Below are 25,232 nucleotides of genomic sequence, written 5' to 3'. Positions count from 1 at the left end.
TGGGCCGAGGGGCCTGTTTCCATGCTGTATCTCCAGACACGTTGAAACTCACCGCATTCTATGTCCTAACATAGGCACAAAGAGCTGGCATAGCTCAGTGGGTCAGGCAGCATCTCGAGAGAAAAAGGATGGGTGACGTTTTGGGCCGGGACCCTTCTTCACTCTGAAGAAGTGTCCTGACCCGAAACATCACCCATCCACGTTCTCCAGAGATGCTGCCTCATCCACTGAGTTATGCCAGCACTTTGTGTCTATCTTTGGTATAAACCTACATCTGCAGTTCTTTGATTGTACATTCTATTTCTTGCTCCCTTCCAACTCATCAGAGATCAATTTCGCACTCCATTTTAACTATGATGTTGGGGGAAAGAAAGCAAAATCAAATTGCATTTGGGTGTTAAAAGAAGTAACACCCACTGGTTTGGAAAACTAGATAGCTTGGTACCACCAAAGTTTAAAGGGAGTTTCTATTCATGTTCTCTAGAGATGCTGCCTGACCCACTGAGTTACTCCCGCACTTTGTGTCTATCTCAGCTTCTGACTGATGTCCCTTTGCCCCCACAGGTGACCTTGGACATGCTGCAGTATGAGAACATTGCCGTGCGAAGGGTCTTGCCAAGTGAAGAGCACCTCATGCAGTTGTTGGGTGTGCACACGCTCCCATCTCTCTACCTGTACTTCAAAGATGCCACGCACAAGGAGATTTCTGTGTATGTATATTACTCCACTGTCATAAACACAGAACATGCTCTGTATGTCATTGTCCTTGAAAACCTGCGACCATTAAGTTGGCTTTGGTAGAGCTGCTGCCTTACAGCGACAGAGGCCCGGGTTCAATCCTGACTACGGGTGCTGTCTGTATGGAGTTTGTACATTCTTAGGGTGCTCCTGTTTTCTCCCACGCTCCAAAGACGAACAGGTTTGTAGGTTAATTTGGCTTTGGTAAAATTGTAAAAAGTCCCCAGTGTGTAGAATACTGCTAATGCATGGGTCGGCCAGGACTCGATGGGTCGAAGGGCCCTTATACGTGCTGCATCTCAAGCCTAAAGTCATTGCAACTGTTAATTTGTGCCGCAGGGTGGATGGTCTCCTCTCCTCGTGAGAGGAATAGATTGGTTAGACGTACAGGGCCTCTCGCCCAAAGTAGGGGAATCGAGAATCAGAGGATGTAGATTTAAGGTAAGGGGGGGAAAGATTTAATGGGAACCTGAGGTGCAACTTTTTTACACAAAAGGTGGTGGGTGTATGGAACAAGCTGCTGAAGGAGGTAGTTGAGGCAAATATTATTGTAACATTCAATAAACATTTAGATAGGTACATGAACAGAGTAGGTTTAGAGGAATACGGGCCAAAAGCAGGCATGGGGAACTAGTATAGATGGGGCATGTTGGTCAGCATAGGCAAGTTTGGCTGAAGGGTCCAACTGAATATTCCTACTCTGCATTAGTTCTGCGGCTGCCATTATTCATACCCAATTACACCATCCCTCTCAAAAGCTTTTTCTTCAACCAGGAAGTCCCCTAACCCTAAACGTCACCTATCCATGTCCTCCTGAGATGTTACCTGCTGAACTACTCTGTCTAATATTCAACCAGGTAATCTTTTTGGAGGACCTGATCCACAACATTCATGGAGTCATACAGCATGGGAACAGGGCCTTCAGCCCAACTCGTTCATGCCCCGTCTAAGTAGTCCCATTTGCCCACATTTGGCGCCCGTTCCCCATCCCTCTCCATGTCCCTGTCCAAGTGTCTTTTAAATGTTATTGTACCTGCCTCAACTACCTCCTCTGACAGCTTTTCCATATTCCCACCACTCTTTGTGTGCAAAATGAGGACCATCGGGCTTGTATTCAATCTTTTCCCCTCTCACCTTAAAACATTTCCCTCTTGTTCTTGATTCCCCTACCCTGGGGAGAAAGACTGTGCATTCACCCTCTCTAAGTTCCTCTTGATTTTATGCATCCCAGTAAGATCACCCTTCAGCCCCCTGTGCTACAAGGAATAAAGTCGTAGGGAGATGCAGTTTGGAAACAGCCCCTTAGTCCTATTAAGTCTACACTGACTATCAGCCCACTTACATGAATAGTGTATTGTTGCCTTTTTACTATCATCAATTGCCCCCAGATTACACCACTCACTTACACATGAGGGACAATTTATGGTGGCCAATTAATCTACCAACCTGCACGCCCTGGGGATTTGGGAAGAAATCTTAGCCTCCAGAGGTTGTGCAAACTCTGCACAGATAGCAGCCGAGGTCAGGATTGAAGCTGGGTGTCTGGATCTGTGAGGCAGTGGCTCTGACAGCTGTGCCACTGTAGATTGAAGGTACTGGAGTTAGATTCAAATGATGTCTTCCTTCCTGTTCTGTTATCCTGTGGCCCATACCTGGACTAGATGTTATATAGAACAAATCACAATACAGCACAGGAACAGACCCTTTGGCCCACAATGTCTGTGCTGAGCATGATGACAGGTTAAACTAATCTCCTCTTCTTGCACATGAGCCATAACCCTTTAATCCCTGCATACCCACATGCTTATAAAAAAGTTTTAAACCCCACAATTGTATCTGCCTCCAATACCACCCCTGGCAACTCGTTCCACGCACCCACTGTGGAATATAAAACAGTACCGACATCAAAACCCTTTCCTTTAAGAAGAGGCTACAGCCTTCAGTTTAAAACTTTACTCAAGACATTTAAACACACCAACAATTGGTCATCGGAAGAGGTTAATTGATTAATTATTAAATGCAAATAAATAAAAAAACATAATTTCAAACATGGTAATTGTAATTACTGAGCAACAAATGTCAGTGCAATATTTTGTCAGGAGCCCAAATGCTTTTTCAGATTTTGCAATCACAGGTAGTGTCTGTTCAATATTCTGGATCCATATTGTGGCATCATTAACGTTGAAAATACTTGTTCTTTCTGTTTTTCATATAGCGCCTTCTAAATGAAACCCAGATGTATTAACAGTACCTGTTACCTGTACTTGTGTGTTTGCATTTGTTTTATTTGTGCATTTGTGTGCAGGTCTATATGTGTATAGGTGTGTGTACACTTTTGTGTGTATGCATTTGTGGGTGCATATGCCCACATGGCGGTGTTTTTATGCCTGGCTTTTTATCTATGTATTTGAGTGTGTTCGTGTGTGTGTGTGTACATGCCTGTGCTGTGTATGCATGCATGAGTTCTAATGCGTGCATTTTGTCTGGTTGTGTGATTGTGTGTGTTTTTTCCCCTCATTGTCTTCATTGTGCTTTATCAAAAGCACAGACCATCACAGAGCCTGTTCTTGATCTCTTGCCAAATCTCCCAAGGAGACAGGTGCCAGGAAGCATTTGACAACAGGCTGCATTTCACCACCACCTCGATGGGGAGAAAACATTGCCCTCAGCTGCACGCCAGCCCCAGGGGAACCAGGAGCCGACGGAGCAAAGGGCGAGCGGCAGCATTCTGTGTCTTACCAACTGTTTAACAAGTTGCCAGTATATTGCTGGCACTAAAAACACTCCGCAGAATCAATTGCAGTGTTTCAACGCTCTCTGTGAATTGATGGCTTTACAATGGAAGGTTGCTGGCTTTGTGGCCACCACCAGTGCTGGCAGTGACATCTGCTGGTCGGAGGGAGTAAGGCAAGAACAGGAAAGAATTGCACTCTCAGAATTGGCCCCATTGGTATTTGCAGTGGTCACCAGATGGGGGAGTCAGAGACAGGATCATGGTTTAGCTTAGCTTGGAGATACAGTGTAGAAACAGGCCCTTACGCCCATCGAGTCAGCGCTGACCAACGATCCCCGTACACTAACACTGTCCTACACACTAGAGACAGTTTACAATTTTGCCAAGCCAATTAACCTACAAATCTGTATGTCTTTGGAATATGGGAGGAAACCGGAGCACCCGGAGAAAACCCACGCGGTCACGGGGAGAACATACAAACTCCATACAGGCAGCACCTGTAGTCAGGATCAAACTCTGGTCTCCAGCGCTGTAGGGCAGCAGCTCTACTGCTGCGCCACTGTGGGTGTTACAGACTGTTGCATGACAGCAATAGCGTTTTCCCGGGTGACAGAATAGGGGAACTGGTGTGATTGGTGAGCTGAGTGATGAGCAGATGAGATGTTTGCTTTGTGAATGGAGGATTAATGCCAAAGAGCTGAGTGGTAGCACAGCACAGGGACCAGTGGGCCAGTGCGCAGTGCTGGGATAAATGGGTCTTGCCAAGATGAATTTGATCAGAGCCTGAGGGACGCATGTGCAAAGAAGCTGAGGTCCAGTGTAAGCCGGTGCCAGGCCGTAGTTTCCCTCTCCGCTGTCTCCTGCGGCAGATGACAGGGATAATTGGATAGTGCTGATTATTACCAGAGTGCCAGCCTTTCTACAGAGCTAGTGGAGAGGAAACTTATTTGGGATTGAGTACGAAACCATCATCTGTTCTCAGTTGAACGGAGATCCATAGCCCAGCATATGCCTTTCAGAGGGGATAAACAGCAGCAAATATTACAGCGAGACCACGTATTATTAATGACCGGGACATGTTTGAGCACTGCATCTTTAAAATCTTGAAGACCACCCAGATATCTACACCTCCTCCCATTGCTTCTTATCCCTTTCCATCTATACTTCAATAGTCAATAGTCATTTATTTGTTACATACACATAAATGTGTAGTAAAATGAAACATTACCCGCAGTTGAACAATAAGACCAATAAGATTAATCAATAAAAATGCAATAACACATACAATCACAACTAACACCAAACAAAAAGAAACATCCATCACAGTGAGTCTCCTCCAGTCCCTCCTCACTGTGATGGAAGGCCAAAATGTCTTTTTCTCTTCCCTGCCGTCTTGTCCCGCGGTCAGGCTGTTGGAGTTGCCACGTCGGGGCGGTCGGGGCTCCCGACATTGAAGCCCCCGCTGGGCGGTGAAAAATCCCGCGGCCTATTCCAGGCCGCGCCGGACGGTGAAAGGTCCGTGGCGGGCCGACCCAAGCCCCGCGATTCGGGGCGGGCGAACACGCTGCCGCTGCCGCTGCCGGAGCTCCCGATGTCGGCCCCCACCCAGGGGCCTGCGGGCCTCCGACGTCCACGCGGCCCGCGCCGGAGCCTCCGGAGACGAGTCGCAGCCGTTCCCGCAGCATTCGCAGGCAGCCAGCGCCGCAGGTGGTGAGTCCGCGCCGCGGGCTCTGCGAACCAGAGCCCCAGGTGGTCCCAGGTGCATGGCCGGTGGTAGGCCGCAGCGGGAACGGAGACACGACACAGAAACAAAGGTCACGTCTCCGTTCTGGAGAGAGAATGTTACAGTTCCCGTTCCCTCCCACCCCCCCCCAAAACATAACATACAACACTACATCATATTAAAACTACAATTCAGACAAAAACAACAAAAAACACAAAAGACAGACGGACTGCAGGCAAGCCGCAGCTGTTCCTCTCTGGTTCTTTCATCTCCTCTTCCTATTTTCACCCTCTTGTATTTCCCTGCATTTTCCTTTTCTTGTTTATCTATCATTTTGTTCTTTTACAAAACGTTTTCCCTCTCTGTCTCACTCAGTTCTCATTAAACTTTTTTCTTTCCTTCCAGTTCCTTCCTTCCAGTCTAGTACCAGAGGTCACAGCCTCAGAATAAAAGGACATACCTTTAGAAAGGAGATGGAGTAATTTCTTCAGCCAGAGGGTGGTGAATCTGTGGAATTCATTGCCATAGTCATTGGGTGCTTTTAAAGTGGAGAATGATAGGTTCTTGATCAGTAAAGTTGCCAAAGATTACAGAGCGAGAGCACGATATTGTTGAGAGGTAAAATTCGATCAACCACGATTGAACGACAGAGTAGACCCGATGGGTCGAATGACCTAATTCTGCTTCCATGTCTTGTAACTGATCCAGAAAAAATCAGTATACTGTAGTCATAGAGTCATGTGTTAAACAGCTTAGAAACAGGCCCTTTTGGCCCATTGTGAACATGTTGACTAAGAATTGCCCATGTATACAGATCTCATATACCAGTGCTTGCTGCTTGATCTGCTATGCCTTGGTGATTCTTCCAAATACTGATAGATGCAGTGAGAATACCTGCCTCCACTGGGCGGCACAGGTGGTAGAGTTGCTGTCTCCCAGCGCCAGAGACCTGGGTTCGATCCTGACCTCGGGTGCTGTCTGTGTGGAGTTTGCATGTTCTCCCTGTGACCACATGGGTTTCCTCCGGGTGCTCCAGTTTCCTCCCACAGAGCAAAGACATGCCATTTTGTAGGTTAATTGGCCCTCTGTAAATTGCCCCTAGTGTCTAAGGAGTGGATGCACAACTGGGGTAATGTAGAACCAGTGAGAACGTGTGATCGATGGTCGGCGTGGACTCGGTGGGCCATAGAGCCTGTTTCCATGCTGTATGTTACCATTCATTTCCAGACCAATCCACTTCATTCCACTCCACTCCAACCTGCTGAGGGTGTCCAGCACCTCTGGTTTTTATTTCAGATTTTCAACATCTGCAGACTTTTACCTCTGTCAGCATCACTATCGCCAGATGGACTTTGCCAGTAGAACAGTGCGGAGAATGGCCCATTGCAAGCTAAAGGGCTTGCTTTGTACTGGTGAAGACAAGGGACAAAACAAAATGCTTCTGCCCCACGGGCTAATGAGGTGAGATGGTAAACGTTCTTCATGTTGACATTGGCTTTACCTTGAACCACAGGAAAATGGCGACGCGCATCTTCTACACGTACTATCTCCGCCGGCTGCCGGGAGTGACGCGAGGAGCTTACAGGCCGACAATAAACAACTCGGCCGACCAGACCACAATGGAGCCATGGAAAGACTTCAACAGGTCAGGCCTTTGTAACAGATGTTTTGGGGAACAGCTGTGGCTACCTCTCAGCGATTTGCCCCAACTACACCAAACCCACACCTTATTCTGTTCCCACTGGGAGAAATCTCTAGAATCGTGGAGTCATACAGCATGGAAACGGGCCCTTCAGCCCACCAAATGGAGGCTGAGGGGTGTCCTTACTGAGGTGCACAAGTTCATGAGGGTCAGTCTCATGAGGGTGACCTTACTGAGGTCACAAGATCATGAGGGTCAGTCTCATGAGGGTGACCTTACTGAGGTCACAAGATCATGAGGGTCAGTCTCAGTCTACCCCACGACAGCAGGGGGAGGAGGTGTACAGATATGACGGAAGGCAGAGGAGTTGTACAATTTCGACAGAAGGGGGAGGAGTTGTACAGTTGCATAGGAAGGGTTAACAGGGCTATTGACCAAATGCTGGCAAAAGGGACCAGCCCAATATGCCAACTTTGCCGGCATGGTCAAGGTGGGCCGAAGGGCCTGGTTTGGTGCTGTACAGCTCTAAATCCATGCCATCAAACACCTCATTTACTCTCACTCTACACAAATCCCATTTTATTCTCCCCACATTCTCATCAAATCAACCCGTTTGCCCAGATTCTGCCATTTACTTACGCACATAGAAACATAGAAACCAGGGTTAATCTATCAATTTACTTTCATAGACCAGAGCATTCTTGGATACCAGAGCAGGCGTTCCAGGGAGAAACTTCACAGAAACAGCACTAGAGGTCAGGATTGAACCCAAGTTATTGGAGCTGGGTGGCAGCAGCTCTACCAGTTGTACCACTGCATCATCTGAATGTGAGGGAAGAGAATGGTCAATGGTCAATGATGGTGAGAGCGGAGAAACAGATTTGTCGTATAGTAGAGGGTAGCCGGGGGAGGTCATTGGTGGGGAAGATTGATTAACAAATGGACATAAAGTGCTAGTCATTCAGAGGGCCAGGCAGCATCTCTAGAGAACATGGATTTGGGTCGGGACACTTCTTCAATTGCAATGTCTGTGCTGTATTGCTCCTTTTGAGCACCAGAGGGAGCTCATGGACAGGGGCCACAAGCTGGGTTCTCCCCACTCTCAGGACCTGCTGTGTCCACTCTTGGCCAGCGAAGATCCAGCCGTTAAACCCAGGGTGGACAAGCCATTATCAGGCCATGAGCCATAGGCACCTCAGTGGCGCAGCGGTAGAGTTGCTGCCTTACAGCGCCAGAGATCCAGGTTCGATCCTGACTGCGGATGCTGCCTGTACAGCGTTTGTACGCACGTTCTCCCAGTGACCACGTGGGTCTCCTTGCGTGCTCTGCTTTCCTTCCACTTCCCAGACTTGCGGGTTTGTAAGTTAAATTGGTTCTGTAAATTGTCCCTAGTATGTAGGGAGTGGATGAAGTGGGACTAGTGTAAACGAGTGATTGATGGTTGCCATGGACTCAGTGGGCCGAAGGGCCTGTTTTGGTGCTATACAGCTCTGACTAAATCCATGCCAACCATCAAACGCCTCATTTACGCTCTATGTACACAAATCCTCTCCACATTCTCATCAAACCAGCTCCCTTGCCATTTACTTACACACCAGAGGCAATTTACAGTGCCCGGTCCCTTGCCCCCCTCGTCACTCCCCCCTCCCTCCCCCCTCCCTCCCCCCCTCCCTCCTCCCTCCCCCCCCCTCGTCACTCCCCCCCCCCACTCCCCTCCCCCCCTTCTCCCAACAGATAACTATGTCCCTCAGTACAAGATTTAGCTTTATCCCTCCCTCTGTTGCAGAATTTAACTGTATGCCCTTCCCCACGATAAATGGATAACACCCTTCCCACTATTGATGAGCAGCTGCATCTCTCTCCCCTCTCATGATCTATCACTGCATCCTTATCTCCAAGTCAAGCTGGAAATGATTCCTTCATGGGTGAGGTGTTGATGTAGCCTGTTTTGGGGCCAAGGTTTTGCTATATTAATATATTTTTGTCTGTGTTCCTCTTTGCAGTTCCAGAGTGTACATGAGTGACCTCGAGTCTGCACTTTCCTACTCCCTCAGGGTGGAAGTGGGGAAACATCAGAAGCTATCGGGAGATACCCTTACAGCATTGCAACACTTCATCACCGTGCTCACTAAGGTTGGTCGATCAGTGTTTAGTTTAGTTTGGTTTAGTTTAGAAATGCTGCATGGAAACGGGCCCTTCGGCCCACCAAGTCCACGCCGACCAGCGATCACCCTTACACTAGTTCTATCCTACACACTTGGACATTGGCCTACACAAAGGACATTGGCCGAGATTAATGTGTGTTTGTATGCTGGTGAAGTGAACAGTTTAAAAGAACAAGGCAAACGCCCCCAAAGGAGTAGATAAAAGGATCCCTCTCTTCTGGGAGGTCTAATACATCTCACTAATAAATCCTTAAAAGCCACAGATTAAAACTTCAGTTTGACAATGAAAAGAGGGGGAAGTCATACATTTTGTTTGATTTCACGCATTGACAGTCAGTATTTGTACTATTTGAAAGGATTCTTTTCATGTCTATATCATTAGATCCATTGTAATGAAAAAGGCAGCATGGTGGCACAGCGATAGAGTTGCTGCCTCACAGTGCCAGAGAAACTGGTTTGATCCTGAGTACCGGTGTTATCTATACGGAGTTTTTACTTTCTCCCTGTGATCGCGTGGGTTTCCTCTGGGTGCTCTGGTTTCCTCCCACATTCCAAAGACATGCAGGTTTTGTGCAGTGCATTCAGAAAGTATTCAGACCCCTTCACTTTTTCCATATTTTGTTACGTTACAGCCTTATTTGAAAATGGATTAAATTATATATTTTTTTATCATCAATCTATACACAATACCCCAGAATGAAGAAGCGAAAACAGGTGTTTAGAAATTTTTGCAAAGTAATTAAAAATAAATAACTGAAATATCACATTTACATAAGTATTCGGACCCTTTGCTGTGAGACTCAAATTGAGCTTAGGTTCATCCTGTTTCCGTTGATTATCCTTGAGGTGTTTCTACAACTTGATTGGAGTCCACCAGTGGTAAATTAAATTGATTGGACATGATTTGAAAAGGCACACACCTGTCTATATAAGGTCCCACAGTTGACAGTGCGTGTCAGAGCAAAAACTAAGCCATGAAGACAAAAGAATTGTCCTTAGACCTCTGAGACAGGATTGTGTCAAGACACAGATCTGGGGAAGGGTATAAAACAATTTCTGCAGCATTGCAGGTCCCGAAGAGCACAGTGGCCTCCGTCATTCTTAAATGGAAGAACTTTGGCACCACCAGGACTCTTCATAGAGCTGGCCGCCCGGCCAAACTGAGCAATCGGGGGAGAAGGGCCTTGGTCAGGGAGGTGACCAAGAACCCGATGGTCACTCTGACAGAGCTCCAGAGTTCCTCTGTGAAGATGGGAGAACCTTCCAGAAGGACAACTATACCTGCAGCACTCCACCAATCAGCCCTTTATGGTAGAGTGGCCAGACGAGAGCCACTCCTCAGTAAAAGGCACATGACAGCCCATTTTGAGTTTGTCAAAAGGCACCTAAAGGACTCTGAGACCATGGGAAACAAGATTCTCTGGTCTGATGAAACCAAGATTGAACTCTTTGGCCTGAATGCCAAGCATTATGTCTGGAGGAAACCAGGCACCACTCATCACTTGGCCAATACCATACCTATGGTGAAGCATGGTGGTGGCAGCATCATGCTGTGGGGATGTTTTTCAGCGGCAGGAACTGGGAGATTAGTCAGGATTGAGGGAAAGCTGAACGGAGCAAAGTACAGAGAGATCCTTGATGAAAACCTGCTCCAGAGCATTCTGGACCTCAGACTGGGGCAGAGTTTCACCTTCCAACAGAACAATGACCCTAAGCACACAGCCAAGACAACGCAGGAGTGGCTTCGTGACAAGTCTGTGAATGTCCTTGAGTGGCCCAGCCAGAGCTCGGACTTGAACCCGATCAAACATCTCTGGAGGGACCTGAAAATAGCTGTGCATCGACGCTCCCCATCCAACCTGACAGAGTTTGAGAGGATCTGCAGAGAAGAATGGGAGAAATTACCCAAATACAGGTGTGCCAAGCTTGAAGCATCATACCCAAGAAGACTTGAGGCTGTAATTGCTGCCAAAGGTGCCTCAACAAAGTACTGAGTAAAGGGTCTGAATACTTATGTAAATGTGATATTACAGTTATTTCTTTTTAATTACTTTGCAAAAATTTCTAAACATGTGTTTTCTCTTTTTTATTATGAGGTATTGTGTGTAGATTGATAATTTTAAAAAATGAATTTAATCCATTTTAAAATAAGGCTGTAATGTAGCCAAACGTGGAAAAAGTGAAGGGGTCTGAATGCTTTCAGAATGCGCTGTATGTTAATTGGCTTCGGTAAAAATTGTAAGTTGTCCCTTGTTTGTAGGATAGTGATAGTGTACGGGCATCGAAGGTTGGCGTGGACTCGGTGGGCGGAAGGGCCAGTTTCAGCGCTGCATCTCTAAACAAAACTAAATTAAAAAGCTGGACAGACTTGGAGTGTTTTCTCAGGAATGCAGGAGGTTGAGAGGAGACCTGATAGAAACAAATAAAATGAGAGACGCAGATACAGTAGACAGTCGGAGCGGTTTTCCCAGGGTAGAAAATTTAAATACTGAAGACACAGCTTTAAGATGAAAGGGGCAAAGTTTAAAAGAGTTGTGCGGGGCAATTTTTTTTACATGGAGGGTATTGAGTGCCTGATATGCGCAGCCACCTGTGGTGGTGGAGTGACATCAAATTCAGTCTGAAGAAGGGTTTGGACCCGAAACGTCACCAGTCCTTTTTCTCCAGAAATGCTGCCTGACCTGCTGAGTTACTCCAGCATTTTTGCGTCTATCTTTGGTACAAATCAGCATCTACAGTTCCTTCTTACCTGTGATAAGGGCTTCTCGTTTTGGAAAAATAAACCTGATGGTGTTCTTCATCATTATTTATCCTGGATAAAGCTGAGAACACAAAGGCAAAAACATGTTTGTTGACAAAATTATGATTTTCTTTTTTCTTTTTTGCTCCCTAGTTCTTTCCTGGGCGACCGTTCATTATGAAGATGCTTCAGATCACCGACACCTGGCTGGCAAATGTTGGCACGGAGAACATCACCTTTCGTGCCCTTGCAGATGTGCTGGATAACAAGAATCGGGTAGGTTGACCATTAATGGATCGTATCTGAGAGAGTGGTTGGAAGGTTGAAACGCATTCTCACAAGGAGGACTTGTGACAAAAATTATACATGCATCGGCTTACTTAAAAGTCAATATCGCCATCATTATGATGCCTCGTATGAATATGAATTTCATTGCTCATCAGCCATACACTAGGCCTGTACTCGCTGGAGTTTAGAAGGATGAGGGGAGGGGGGGGGGAACCTCATTGAAACATCGAATAGTGAAAGGCCTGGATAGAGTGGATGCAGAGAAAATGTTTCCAGGAGAGTCTAGGATCAGAGGGCACAGCCTTAGAATGAAAGGATGTTTTCCATGTTAACAGATCAGTGTTATGTATAATACATGATATACCTTGAAACTGTACATCAGATGATACCAGACCTCCCAACATTTGATTTTACAAATTCATAATTTTGATGTCCAAAATTCAGAATTTTGATGTCCAAAATTCAGAATTTTGATGTCCAAAATTCAGAATTTTACATCAAAATTCATAATATGGCGTGTAATGCAACTTTTCAGCAAAAAAAAAGTATGCACGCCAAATTCGCATAATCGTTGCGCTACATTCATGTCTGAAAAAGGACTATTATTTCCAACAGTTTTCTTGGACTACATGTACAATGTCAGGCCTATCATGAGTTTATTCTACTATTTATAGAAAGGTTATTGAACAGAGATACGTTTTTGCAACACAAAGAAAAAATTGTTTTGTTTTTTCTATTTTGCTTTTTTCTTACACATCCCAATTCTCTGGGTATTGAATAAAAGAACAATAGTCATAAAATGTATGACTAAGTTACGAAGAAAGAGTTGATAAATGCGACTCAACTAAGCATACGGAAGTACTTGTTGAAGTAAATTTGCACATTCATTGATAATCAGCCCAAAAAGGTGGTAATTGGCTTTTCTGCTGTGTTTTATATTTTAACCCCGTCTTAATTAATTAATATAGTTATATAACCTTGCACTTAAATATATTATTTACTCATTACAGTTCCACCACTGATTTTCTGGCACTCTTGGTTCCAGAGCTTTGCTGGTTTATCCAGCTGGCCAAGGAAGTCGGCTGTGGGGATAGATGTGCTTGCTCCAGCTGGGCTGGAGTTCCAGAGCCCCAGCCGCAGGTTGCAAATTCAACCCACCGATCAGCCATGGAAGTCCCAATGAGGTTGAGATTGTCTGCCTTGACCAGCCTAGGTGCCACATTTTCAGGGAGACTTCCAGGGCGCGGGGGATTTCTCATGGAACCCCTAGCGACCTCGAGCGGCCGAATTGACAAATTGCAATTACCGACTGACTTGCGGAAAAATGTGAGGCAAAATTGGAATGGCGGAAATGAAATAAGCAAGCGGAAACTTTCCACCAAATTCGGAAGGGTTGGGAGGGATGTAATACTATACATTAATTAGGGCAGGCATTGGCAAAGCTGGTGGAGCTGCTGCCTCACAACGCCAGAGATCCAGGTTCCAGACTTCTGGTGCTGTCCGTGTGGAGTTTGCATGTTCTCCCTGTGATGGCATGGGTTTCCTCCGGGTGCTCCGAATTTTCCTACCCGTCCCAAAAGATGCGTGGGTTTGGATGTTAATTGGCCTCTGTAAATTGCTCCTAATGTGTAGGGAAAGTGGGCTATCATGGAACTAGTGTGAAAGGGTGATCAATGGTCAGTGGGCCAAAAGCGTACTTCCATGCTGTATCTCTAAACTTAACTAAACTCTAAACTAAAGTACAGAAGTACAAAAGTGCAGACACAAAGTACGCACATAAAGTACAGACATAAACTACAGAACTATGGGGAGAAGGCAGGAGAATGGGGTTGAGAAAGAAATATAGATCAGCCATGATTGAATAAATTCAATTTGAGTAAATTTGATGGGCCTAATTTTGCTCCTAAGACTTAAGAACATAAATATAATCAAGTCAAACTCAAGTACAAAATAGGTAGAGCAAAGAGGGAGATACAGAGTGCAGAATATAGTTCTCACATTGCAGTGCACCACTTCCATAGATTGTATATGTTCTGAATGCGTGCAGTTCACATTCTTTCTTTGCTTTCCAGACACCTGCAGCCATCTTGCCTGACAGAGTAAGTTGGGTGGGTTGCCAAGGCAGCAGACCACACTTCCGAGGATACCCTTGTTCCGTATGGACTCTGTTCCACCTCCTGACAGTGCAGGCTGCAAAGCAGAATGAATCAATGGCACTTGCAGGACAAAGTAAGACTTCGTATTTCTTTGTTCAATAGCACCTTTCTTTTCTTTTGAAGATGAAGGTGATTGTTGGATTGATTATCACCCTGACAGGTCCTTAACCATAAAATTTCAACGGAATAGTTTGGTTTAGAAATACAGTATGGAAACGGGTCCTTCAGCCCACCGACCATCAATCACCCATCCACACTAGTTCTATGTTATCCCACTTTCTTGTCCACTCTCTACACTCTAGTGTCCTCAGTGGGCCGACGGGCCTGTTTCCATGCTGTATCTCTAAACTCTAAAGATCGTAGAATCTGCAGAAAGCTGAGGGGAAGATATGGAGAATAGGTTATCGGAAAATTAATAAAGGAATGGGGTTGCACTATGAGCTGGCAAAGCCTCGATGGGCCTTTCACATTCCAAAAATGTGCAGGTTCATTGGTGTCTGTGTCTCTACTGTGTAGGATAGAACTAGTGTACGGGTGATCATTGGTCAGTGTGGGCTGAATAGCCTATTTTCACGCAGTATCTCTGAACTAAACTAAACTAAAAACTCATCCAAGGGATTTGTGTGTGGGGGTGCGGGGGGGGGTCTGTTGGGAGAGCGTGCAGGTTGTTTCCATCTGATTTCTTCCAACCCATTGAAATAAGCTGTGCTTGGTTTGTATAGTTGAATGAGTGAGTTACAGAAGGGTGACCATCGGACGGTGGGGGAGTGGGCTACTTGCACCAGGAAACGGGAAATGGGGCCTTTAACTGAGGAACAATGGGAATGAGTGAGTGGTCCCAGTCTTCTACTACTAACAGAGATAATCTTTCCGAACCTCTATCACCCCAGGTGTTGAGACTGATCCCCTGGAGGTCCTACATGCTTTGAGGCAGTACGTCAAGCATTTCTTTGGATGCAGGGGGTGTGCCAGCCACTTTGAAGCCATGGCAGCAGAATCCATGGACCGGGTCAACAGCCTCAACCAGTCTGTCCTGTGGCTGTGGTCTCGTCACAATCGTGTCAACAACAGGCTGGCAGGTGAGAGGGGGTTGGGCGGATGGACAAGCAGGTGATATTATTGTAAACACAAGGGACTACAGATGTCGGTTTACCAAAACAGACACAATGTGCTGGAGTAACTCAGCTGGTCAGGCAGCATCTCTGGAGAACACGGATAGAGTCATACAGGGTGGAAAAATGGCCCAACTAGCCAACCAACATGACCTACCTACACTAATCCCACTTACCTGCCTTTTGCCCATATCCCTCTAAACCGGTCCTATTCATATACCTGTCCAATTGCTTCTTAAAGTTGTGATAGTCCCTGCCTCAACTACCTCCTCCGGCCGCTCGTTCCATACACACACCACCCTTTGTGTGAAAAAAAAAGTTATCCCTCAGGTTCCTATTAAATCTTTCCCCCTTCACCTTAAACCTATGCCCTCTTGTTCTCGATTCCTCCACTGGTGACGTTTCGGGTCGGTACCCTTCAGACTTGCTGTGCCTCACACTTCTGTCCGACTGTAGCAACACTGCGGTGAAGGAAGGAAAATCTGGAATTGTACAATCACTGTCGAACGCCTTCAAATACCACAGTGCACCCAGAGTGCTCCCGAGCCAACAAAATACCTTTGAAGAAATCATAGTGTTGGAGGAACCCAGCAATCTGGCAGCATCTAGGGAGGGAATGGCCAGGCGACGCTTCAGCTCGGCACCCTTCTTCTGACTTCCATCCAAACAGATCAATGTGAAGAAGGGCCCTGACCCAAAATGGTGCCTGTCCATTCCCTCCTCAGGTGCTGCCTGACCTATTGGGTTACTCCAGCATTTTGTGTTTTGCTCAAGTTTCTAGCATCTGCAGTTTCTTGTGTCTCCAGAGTACAGAAGTGTGCAGATTGTTTGAAAATGCAGCTGCTAATTCATGCACACAGAAAGAGGCTGGTATGGGAATCACAAAGCATCTGATTTCCAGTTGGCTTCATGAATGAATATTGAGCGGGGTTTTATCAGGATGCACTGGCTACTGCTTGGTGATAGTTCTGAGCCATGGTGGTGCAGTGGAACAGTTTTAACTAAACACTTGGTAAACTGTTTCACTTGGTGTGTAATCTGCTCCATATTTAGTGCCTGGAGTGAAAGGGTTGAGAACAGCTCCCTCAGAAGACTATTCTGGCCAATAAAGCCCTCAAAGATACTATATGTCTTTAGAGAGTTTTCCAAAGATGGGGACCAAATTAATTGTCCTGGCACTTTACAAATGGTAGGATTTCATCCTTCATTGACCCTGAAGCATTTAAATAGCAGGTATCAAACACCTTCCCCTGGGTAGGCTTGGCCTCCACGTGTCACTTAAAACAACTGCCCCTCCCCTCACTAAACACAAGGTTGAGGAGGCTGAATGAAATGAGCTGTAGTCAGTGACCCTGCACCAGCTGCCTGCTGTCTCGCTAAAGCTGTGCTAATCCAAGGAAAGCTGAACGTGCGCACTCCCAATCCCCCACTCTGCAAAGAGTAGACTTGATGGGCCGAATGGCCTAATTATGCTCCTATAACTTATGGGCAGCTGGAAGGTCCCGCTTCAAATCGTCACCTATTCTAGGCTTCCAGAAATGTTGCCTGGCCCACTGAGTAACTCCAGCACTTTGTGTTCTACCACCTGGTGCTGTACAGAAACCATCACAGCAAGCCTTGTATCCTAATACAAATGTGCAAATTGAAGCCTCGGAATTTTGCATTGCTGAATAGTTTAGTTTGGTATCTTGTTACATGTACCGAGGTGCAGTGAATTTTTTTTATTTCTTGCGTGCTATCCAGTCAGCAGAAAGACTATGCATGATTACAATCGAACAATCAAGTATAGAAGCTGAGAGGTCATGTTGCAGTTATATAAGACATTGATGAGGCTGCATTTAGAGTATTGTGTTCAGTTCTGGGCACCATGTTATATGAAAGATATTGTCAAGTTGGAAAGGGTGCAGAGAAGATTTAGACAATAGGTGCAGGAGGAGGAGGATGTTGCCGGGAGTTGAGGGTCTGAGCTATAGGGAAAGATAGAGCAGGTAGGGACTATGTTCTTTGGAGTGTAGGGGGATGACGGGTGATCTTATCGAGATGTATAAAATCATGAGAGAAATACATCAGGTAGACGCACGGAGTCTCTTGCCCAGAGTAGGGGAATCGAGGACCAGAGGACATAGGTTTAGGTGAAGGAGGAAAGATTTAATAGGAATCCAAGGGTAACTTTTTTACACACAGGTGGTAGGTATATGGAACAAGCTGCCAGGGGGGGGGGGGAGTTAAGGCAGGTACTATCCCAACATTTAAGAAACAATTCGACAGGTACATGGATAGGGCGTTTAGAGGGATATGGCCCAAACGTTGGCAGGTGGGACTAATGTAGATGGGACACCTTGGTTGGTGTGGGCAATTTGGGCCAAAGGGCCTGTTTACATGCTGTATGACTCTATGACTAAGACATCCACAGTATGCAGATACAGGATAAAGACAATAACGTTTAGTGCAAAGTAAAGTCTGATTCAAGTTCAGGAGTTCTCTAGTGCTTTGCTCTTACATGTACCTAGATACAGTGAAATATTTTGTTTTGCTTACATTCCAGTAAAATCATGCTGTACCGAACCGCAATTATATGTAAGCAAAGGAATGCAAAGATTCTCATGTAAAAACAGTAGAATTAATTTTAAAGTTCGCAAAGAGTGGCCGTTTTTGTGGTGTCCGCTTGTATCTTTCAAGTATCAAGTTCATGAAATCGAATACTGTGTATGCAATTGAAGTTTTCTTATCCTCGTGTCTCCTCAGGCGCTTTAAGTGAGGATCCAAAGTTCCCAAAGCTTCAATGGCCACCTCCCGACATGTGTGTGGAATGTCACGTTGATGTCAATGGACACCATGTGTGGGTCAAAGATGCGGTGCTGAACTTCCTCCTTGGATATTATTCTCCAGAAAACATAGACCACAGTTATCTGGAAGATGAGGCGGCACTCCTGGAGAGCCAGAAGGCAAGGGAAGATACTTGGAAGGACCAAGGGAAGCCTGGCCCAGAAGAAGAGGTGAAGAAGGGCAATGGAACTGACCACCGCAAGGAAGAAGAAGAAAGCAAGGAGCCACCAACAATGGGTGAAAAACAGCGGGTTAACCACAGGGCTGTAAGGAAGATCAGGAGTCAAAAGAGGACTTTTGTCAAGTGGAAACGTACAACCAGGATGAAAGTAGATGATATACTTGACCTGGACTCATTTGTGAATGAACAATACAAAAATCAAGCTTTGAAGTCCAGAACTGAAAACGGGGGAGCTAGCCTGGGGAACAACCGATACCATGGACCCAAATTGCATCTGCAGTCCATTGATGACTCTGATTTTGACGATGTACCTGTGCTTAGAGAGAGGCTGCAGAATTGGGTGGTGGGGAGTAGGCAGCTCTGGGATCAAGTCAGTCCCAAGAAGAAGTGGATGAGTGTGCTGGGAGTGAACCTGACCCACATGGATACCAGCCTGTGTGTGCTGTTATACTTCTTGTCCGCCCTGTGTCTCCTGTCCATGTACCTCTACTTCAAAGTGAAGTTGCGCTGGTGGAAATTGAAATATTGGTTCACTTCTGCCTCCGCTGGTGTACAACATCGCAAGGAAAGGAAGTGGTGGTAACGATCATAGGGAGTGCAATGATAGATATTTCTGCTGAGATTAATAGATACAGATCTTGCATTAGAAATCATTTAGAATATCAGTATGCTAGCTGGTAAAAAACACCATTACCTTAGATTCACCTGCGAATGAATTATCATGAGGAAACATGATCGCAAAATAAGGAATTTCAAATCTAGACGATTTACAGAGTAAAACTCAAAATGTCGGAGTGACCCAGTGGGTCAGGGAATGGATTGGTGATATTTTGGCTTGGGACCCTTCTTCAGATAAAGCAATGTTTTGGTCGGGAACCTTCTTCAGACTGTCTTGTGTTTCTGTCTCTCACATATTCCACCCTGACTTGTTCACTCTAGAAAGGTAAATACTGAGGTTCCAATCTCTCTCTATGACAATTCTCCATTAATTTTGCAAGGGACTTCTGGTTGGTAAGGCACTTTGGGACATTTGCACGCCTTAACTCTGAGAATACCGCCTAACTCTGCAAAGGGAGTCCTAAAATCTGCACCTATACCAAATTTATTTTAAAATGTCTTTGGGCCATATTTAGCTGTTTCCCTATTTAGCTGCACATTGCATCACCCCAGCAAGAGTTGGTGAGAAAATCAGGCAAGGAGATGGAATCACTGAGATTTTCCTTCCAGGCGCAGACAGACTTTAAGGGCAGCACAGTGGTGCAGCGGTAGACCTGCTCTGACTGATGAAGGCCATTGTGCCAAAAGCCTTTTTGACCACCCTATCTACCTGTGACGCCACCTTCAAGGAACTATGTACCTGCACTCCTAGATCCCTCTGCTCTACAATACTCCCCAGAGCCATACCATTCACTTTGTAGGTCCTGCCCATGTTAGACTTTCCAAAATGCAACACCTCGCTAGTATCAACAGGAATGCCACTGGTATAACACAAAATAGACACAAAATGCTGGAGTAACTCAGCGGGTCAGGCAGCATCTCTGGAGAGAAGGAATGGGTGATGTTTTCGGTCGAGACCCTTCTTCAGACTCTTCAGCCGATGATATAATATCTTTTGAGGTGTTAGAACAAGATCCTGGTTATCATTTCAGGTAAACATAAAATATTCCTTTGCAATACTCAAAGAAGAAGTCGTCATTTCCCACCAACCAACAGATTCTTTTTTTGCATGCGATCTTTGTTTATTGCCCAATCCTAAATACCCCTGAACCAACTGAGGAGCTTGCTGAGACTTTCAGAGGACGGTGAAAGAATCAATCGCATTGCTCTGGGTCTGGAGTTCCATATAGAGCAGATCTGGTCAGAATTACACCTGGGCTTTACTGCCGGAGACCCAGGTTCCGTCATGACCTTGGGTGCTGTCTGTACAGAGTTTGTACGTTCTCCCTGAGACCGCATGGGTTTTCTCCGGGTGCTCTGCTTTACTCCCACACACCAAAGGCATGCGGATTTGTAGGTTATTTGGCTGTGTAAAAATTGCCCCTAGTGTGTAGGATGGTCGATGGGCGGCATGGACTCAGTAGGCTGATGGGCCTGTTTCTGTGCTATATCTCCAAAACTAAAACCACACCTGAGGTTTTTTTTTACAATAATCCAAAAGTTTCACGACCTAAGCAGATTCCTTACTTACTCTTATGAACTTGTCCTCGCCCTCAACAACATCTCTTTTGACTCTTCTCACTTTGTTCAACATGTTCTCTCCCCCTCTTCCCCCCCCCCCCCCCCCCCCACCACCCTTGTTCCTCTTTACTTACTATCTCATTACTATTTTGTGAGGAAATTACATTCCATATCACCACTTCAGAAAGGAGCTTAGTTTTACTTTAGAGACACAGTGCAGGAAACTAAATGAAACACTAGTCCTATTCTGCACACTAGGGACTATTTACAGAAGCCAATTAACCTATAAACCTGTACATTTTGGGAATGTGGGAGGAAACCAGAGCATCCAGAGAACACCCATGCGGTCACAGGGAGAACGTGCAAACTCCGTACAGACAGCATCTCTGGCGCTGAGGCAGCAGCTTTACCGGCTACACCACTATACTGCTCTGTGGTAAAGACCTTTGGAACATAATGGGGCTGCAAAAGGCATCATATCAATGTAAACTCTTCCTTCAATGGTGTAATCAAAACTGCTCACATCAGGGCTTCTTTTTTTGTTCCGTGCCATCCATGCTTTAGGAGCCTCAGAGCTTATATGTTATTTGGGAGATATTTGTTTTAATTCTCTTGGTGTATGTAATCAAATTTCCCTACCTTAATGTGGTAATTGAACTCTTAAACTCTTTAAAATGGCCTCGATTGTATGTGCTTTTTACCTTGCGTTGGCGGCTCCAAAGATAACCGTGGATTTGGTTTCTAGATGTGATTTCTCTGTCTGTAAAGTAGAATGCAATCAAAAATCGAATGCTAATACATCCAGTATCTCACTTTTGTCCCATAATTGGCAATCAGTCCTGGACAATTCAGCTCATTCTCAACTGTGGGGCAGGATGCATTTCATTTACGACAGGCCTCTATATTGCTGCATTATTCATTTTCATGGAGCCATTAGCCTTCCATATAAAGGTATGTTCAGCTATTTTTTAGTCTCTTTATTTGATTATAAATTGGTAGTTAATAACAGATATATCTGCCTTTATGTCTTCAATATTTTTTAATCCATTTTTTATATCTTGATTTATATTTAAAGTCAATATTTTTACTGGTCTGTGAGAGGAGCTAATGAATCCTTTGCCACAATGAGTCATCAGAAAACCATACAAGTGGTCTTCCCACCTGAGGCATAGTTGCCTGATTAGGAACTGTTTCAGTTCACTGCTCAGCCTTGTTGGTAAATCCTTGCGGCTGTTAGGAAGCATAAAAGATGACCGCGGGTCTGACGACAGCTGGGGATGGAGTGATTGTGGGGGCTTATTGAAGTCAGTTGTTAAGAATATTGGTTAATTTGTAAAGAAAAATATTGTTTATCTAGATGGTTGGCAGATAATCAGACGGAAATACATACAGTAGGCATAGGGTGAAACTGATCAACATGATATTCTGGTTTGAAGTGATCTACCTCATTGTGGGGGAAAGTGAAGAAAATTATACATATGAGCAACAAAGTGGGACTCTTTAATACCTTTAAACAGGAAAGCTTTTGATTATTGAATTAAACATATTTTCTCACTACCTTTTGTCCCTTCACCATTCTGTCCACCCTACTTTTCCTACCCCCCCCCCCCCTCCACCCCCACCCTGAAAGCATTGAGTAGTTTTATAGGTGCTGCATCCCTTTAGATAACTCATTAAAATAAACCATTGTTCAAAAAGCAAAATACTACAGAAGCAAAGGAGTAATGCAAGGAATATGCAGCTGACCAGCCAGATCTGTCAAGAGGAACAATTTAAACATTTCAGGCTGATCTTTTGTCTTTCATTTGGGTTGTCTTACTGCATTAAACATGACACATAAAGCAAGTTAACGGATCCATCTGTCCAACCTAGTGAGTATTTCCAGCATCTTCTGTTTTTACAGCTCTTTTATTTAAGAATAGTTATGGTGTGACTATGAAAAGATGTCCTATTTGTGGCGCATTCAATTGACAAGCTGAATGTCTCCATGTGCATTGTAACTTCCAACAGTATTCTTTGAGAGTGATAAGGAACTCAATGGTACTCATAATGGAATAATTTAAACAACCTGGGGATGCTGGAAGCCTGCAATAATTCAGAAAAAGCTGGAAATACTCCACATACTAAGGGGAGAATGAGATGACCCTGGCTGACAGAGGAAAAGCATAATATTGGAAAGATTAGTGGGAAGCTAGAGGATTGGGAAGCTTTATAAAACCAACAGAAGGCAACAAATAAGGGGAGAAAAGATGAAATATTAAGGTAAACTAGCCAATAATACAAACAGTATCAAATCTGGGTCTCTGGTGCTGCAAGGCAGCAACTCTACCTGTGCCACTCAGGCTGTTGTGAAGAACTGCTTAAATAATGGCAATTCAATGTAAAATAACTACTCTACTGGAGACAATTTACAATTAAACCAAGCTAATTAACTTAGAAACCTGTACGCCTTTGGAGAGTTGGAGGAAACCGGAGATCCCGGAGAAATCCCACGCATGTCATGAGGAGAATGTACGAGCTCCGTACAGACAGCACCTGCAGTCAGCATCGAACCTGGGTCTCTGGCGCTGTAAGGCACCAACTCTACCACTGAGCCACTGTGCCTCACTGTGATCATTACTGCATTTCTTTGTTTTAAAGTGTTATAGTCTGTATGATTGGTTTCTTGTGCAGCATCGGGGTTCTGCTGCCCACTAGTTATTGGCAAAAGGTGAACACAATATCATTTTCGGAGTTTGAGCTTCAAGTGGTTGCTACTGACCACCCAAGCAGCAGTCAAGGTGCAAAGGAAAATGGCCTGGATACACACCTCCCAAGTTAAATGTGCAAACCGAGATTAAGATTCCTATCCGTTAAAAGGACAATTATTATTTTCCAATATGTTCAATTAGTTGCTTACATTTTAATTGTTTGCATTCTGTGGAAAGTCATGTTGTAGAATTGTTTTGGCTACACTATCTGACCTATAAATATTCAGTGCTTAGAGTCGTTGTAATACCAAGGGATGGAACCAGGTGGCGCACTACAGCTGAGAATAAGGTTGTAGTAATGTGCTTTGAATGTGTTTAGGGAAACCTAAGTTAATGGGCACCTCACTCACCCCTTTCACAGTACCAATCTGTTGAGAAAGTTGGTGAAATCATGAAGAAAATCAAGATTTTGAGTGGGGAGGCCGGGTTGAAAGAAAACTTGAAGGAAGCGCAGAACATTATGTTCAGCCTCAGTCCAGGTACTTGTCCCTGTGTGTGGCATTAGGAGGAGCCACATCTCCTGGGAAGAAATATGCTGCAAAATAAAAATAAAATCTATTCAATTGTTGGTGTATAACAGTGGAAATGATGGTGGGGGGGGTACTTTTAATGTAGGGTACATTGGACCGCAGAGCATTTGGAACGTCCATCTAATGTCACCAGAGGGCGGCGGTCTGGTACCTTTTATTAGTTGGTGCTCTCTTGCATTACTGAGAAGAAGTTCCAGTGTGATCTCACCGTATTAGGATGGGGGAGGAGTTGAGAGCAAGCAGTGATGGATAGAAAGTGCCACTGATCTGGAAGCTGAAGCAGAAACAGTAAGTCTCTGAATTTTCAGCAATGATGACTGCGATGCCTTGGAGGGATGCTGATTCTTGTCATTTCCTACTCTTTGCAGTGTTCAAATCTTGCGGTGCCAATCCCCGTCAGCAAATTGGCATTGTCATAAGACCTCAAATGGCATGAAATAAAGGTGTCCCTGCCTTTTTTCTTAGATTGCTGGCCGCAGGATTTGCCCTGCTCTAAGATAGCACAGGACCCAGCAGCGAATGGTAAGAAATTGATCATTTTAATTTGATTGAATAACTGGGTGGCAAGTTTAACATTTTGACTATCGCATGAGAGGTGAATGTAATATTCTAACAAGATGACATGATCTAAAGCGGTGAATCAGATTAATTGAATTATCAAGAGTATGAAAGTACTGTATATTCAAACATTTTTAGGTATTCCATGCTATTTTTAAACAATTCTCATCAACAATTAAATGCTTTATGAAATACAATAGGAGCTCAGATCATCTCGACCCAGACAGCATAACACCCAATGATGGAATTAGAAAACTTGCTTCATATTTGCTCACTCACTCAAACTCAAACTTGCTCAACTATGAATAAAAATCACAGCTCCCTTTCACACTAAGACAAAACTGTCAAAGGCTTTAAAACAGCTCCCACCACAAAATGAGTTTCAGGTCCAATGGCTACTGTGAAACCTTTTACTATGCATTTCACCAAGCCCTGTGTGGATTTTGCCACCCACACATTCAGCCCATCCACCAAGAAACAGCCCCGGCAATTCCGTTGCCTTCCGAATAATGGAATTTATTGAAGGGAATTTAGTATTTTGTTGACATGCGATGTTCGTTTTAATGGAACTTGTGGAGAAAACTGCAGATGAAGCCAGTGCACAACTGATGGTGAGTGAATGGTTCCGGGGAATGGTCAAGGACATTTATTGCTCTGGGGGGGGGGGGGGGGGGGGGGGGGGGGGGGGGGGGGGGGGGAATTGGAGAGCTGAATTTGGCCAGGTACCCAGAATAATTTTCTAGCCAGGTCTGGAGTGGCGGAAGGGGGTCTGAATCCTGAATGATTCTAGATGAACAGAAAAAGGGACATCCTTTCCCAGTGATGGAGGAATTGATCTTGCTCATGGCAGCTATGCTGAGCATGGAACCTTCAGCTCCCTGGGGAATAACTCTTCTCGTTTTGGAAATTAA

At 45.0% G+C, this 25,232-nt stretch overlaps 1 protein-coding gene across 3 annotated transcripts in view; it reads left to right on the top strand.

Moving 5' to 3' along the window:
- qsox1 (quiescin Q6 sulfhydryl oxidase 1) overlaps positions 1–25,232 on the top strand; it is a 72,631-nt gene that overhangs the window by 45,923 nt on the left and 1,476 nt on the right. The window contains exons 6-13 of one of the 3 annotated variants that reach the window (XR_013547791.1): positions 565–710; positions 6,709–6,840; positions 8,841–8,970; positions 11,896–12,018; positions 14,103–14,259; positions 15,077–15,265; positions 18,044–21,434; positions 24,132–24,975. Coding sequence is in view for 1 of the 3 variants with exons in the window: in XM_078407394.1 (XP_078263520.1) it covers positions 565–710; positions 6,709–6,840; positions 8,841–8,970; positions 11,896–12,018; positions 14,103–14,259; positions 15,077–15,265; positions 18,044–18,888 (1,722 nt within the window). In the remaining 2 variants the exon portion in view is untranslated. Of the gene's footprint in view, positions 1–564; positions 711–6,708; positions 6,841–8,840; positions 8,971–11,895; positions 12,019–14,102; positions 14,260–15,076; positions 15,266–18,043; positions 24,976–25,232 lie in introns of those variants that run through there. The other 2 variants (XR_013547790.1, XM_078407394.1) reach the window with 2 other exon arrangements.

This window comes from Rhinoraja longicauda, chromosome 11 (assembly GCF_053455715.1).
Source record: "Rhinoraja longicauda isolate Sanriku21f chromosome 11, sRhiLon1.1, whole genome shotgun sequence".
Classification (NCBI taxonomy): domain Eukaryota; kingdom Metazoa; phylum Chordata; class Chondrichthyes; order Rajiformes; family Arhynchobatidae; genus Rhinoraja; species Rhinoraja longicauda.
This window is presented reverse-complemented; position numbering and strand designations above follow the sequence as displayed.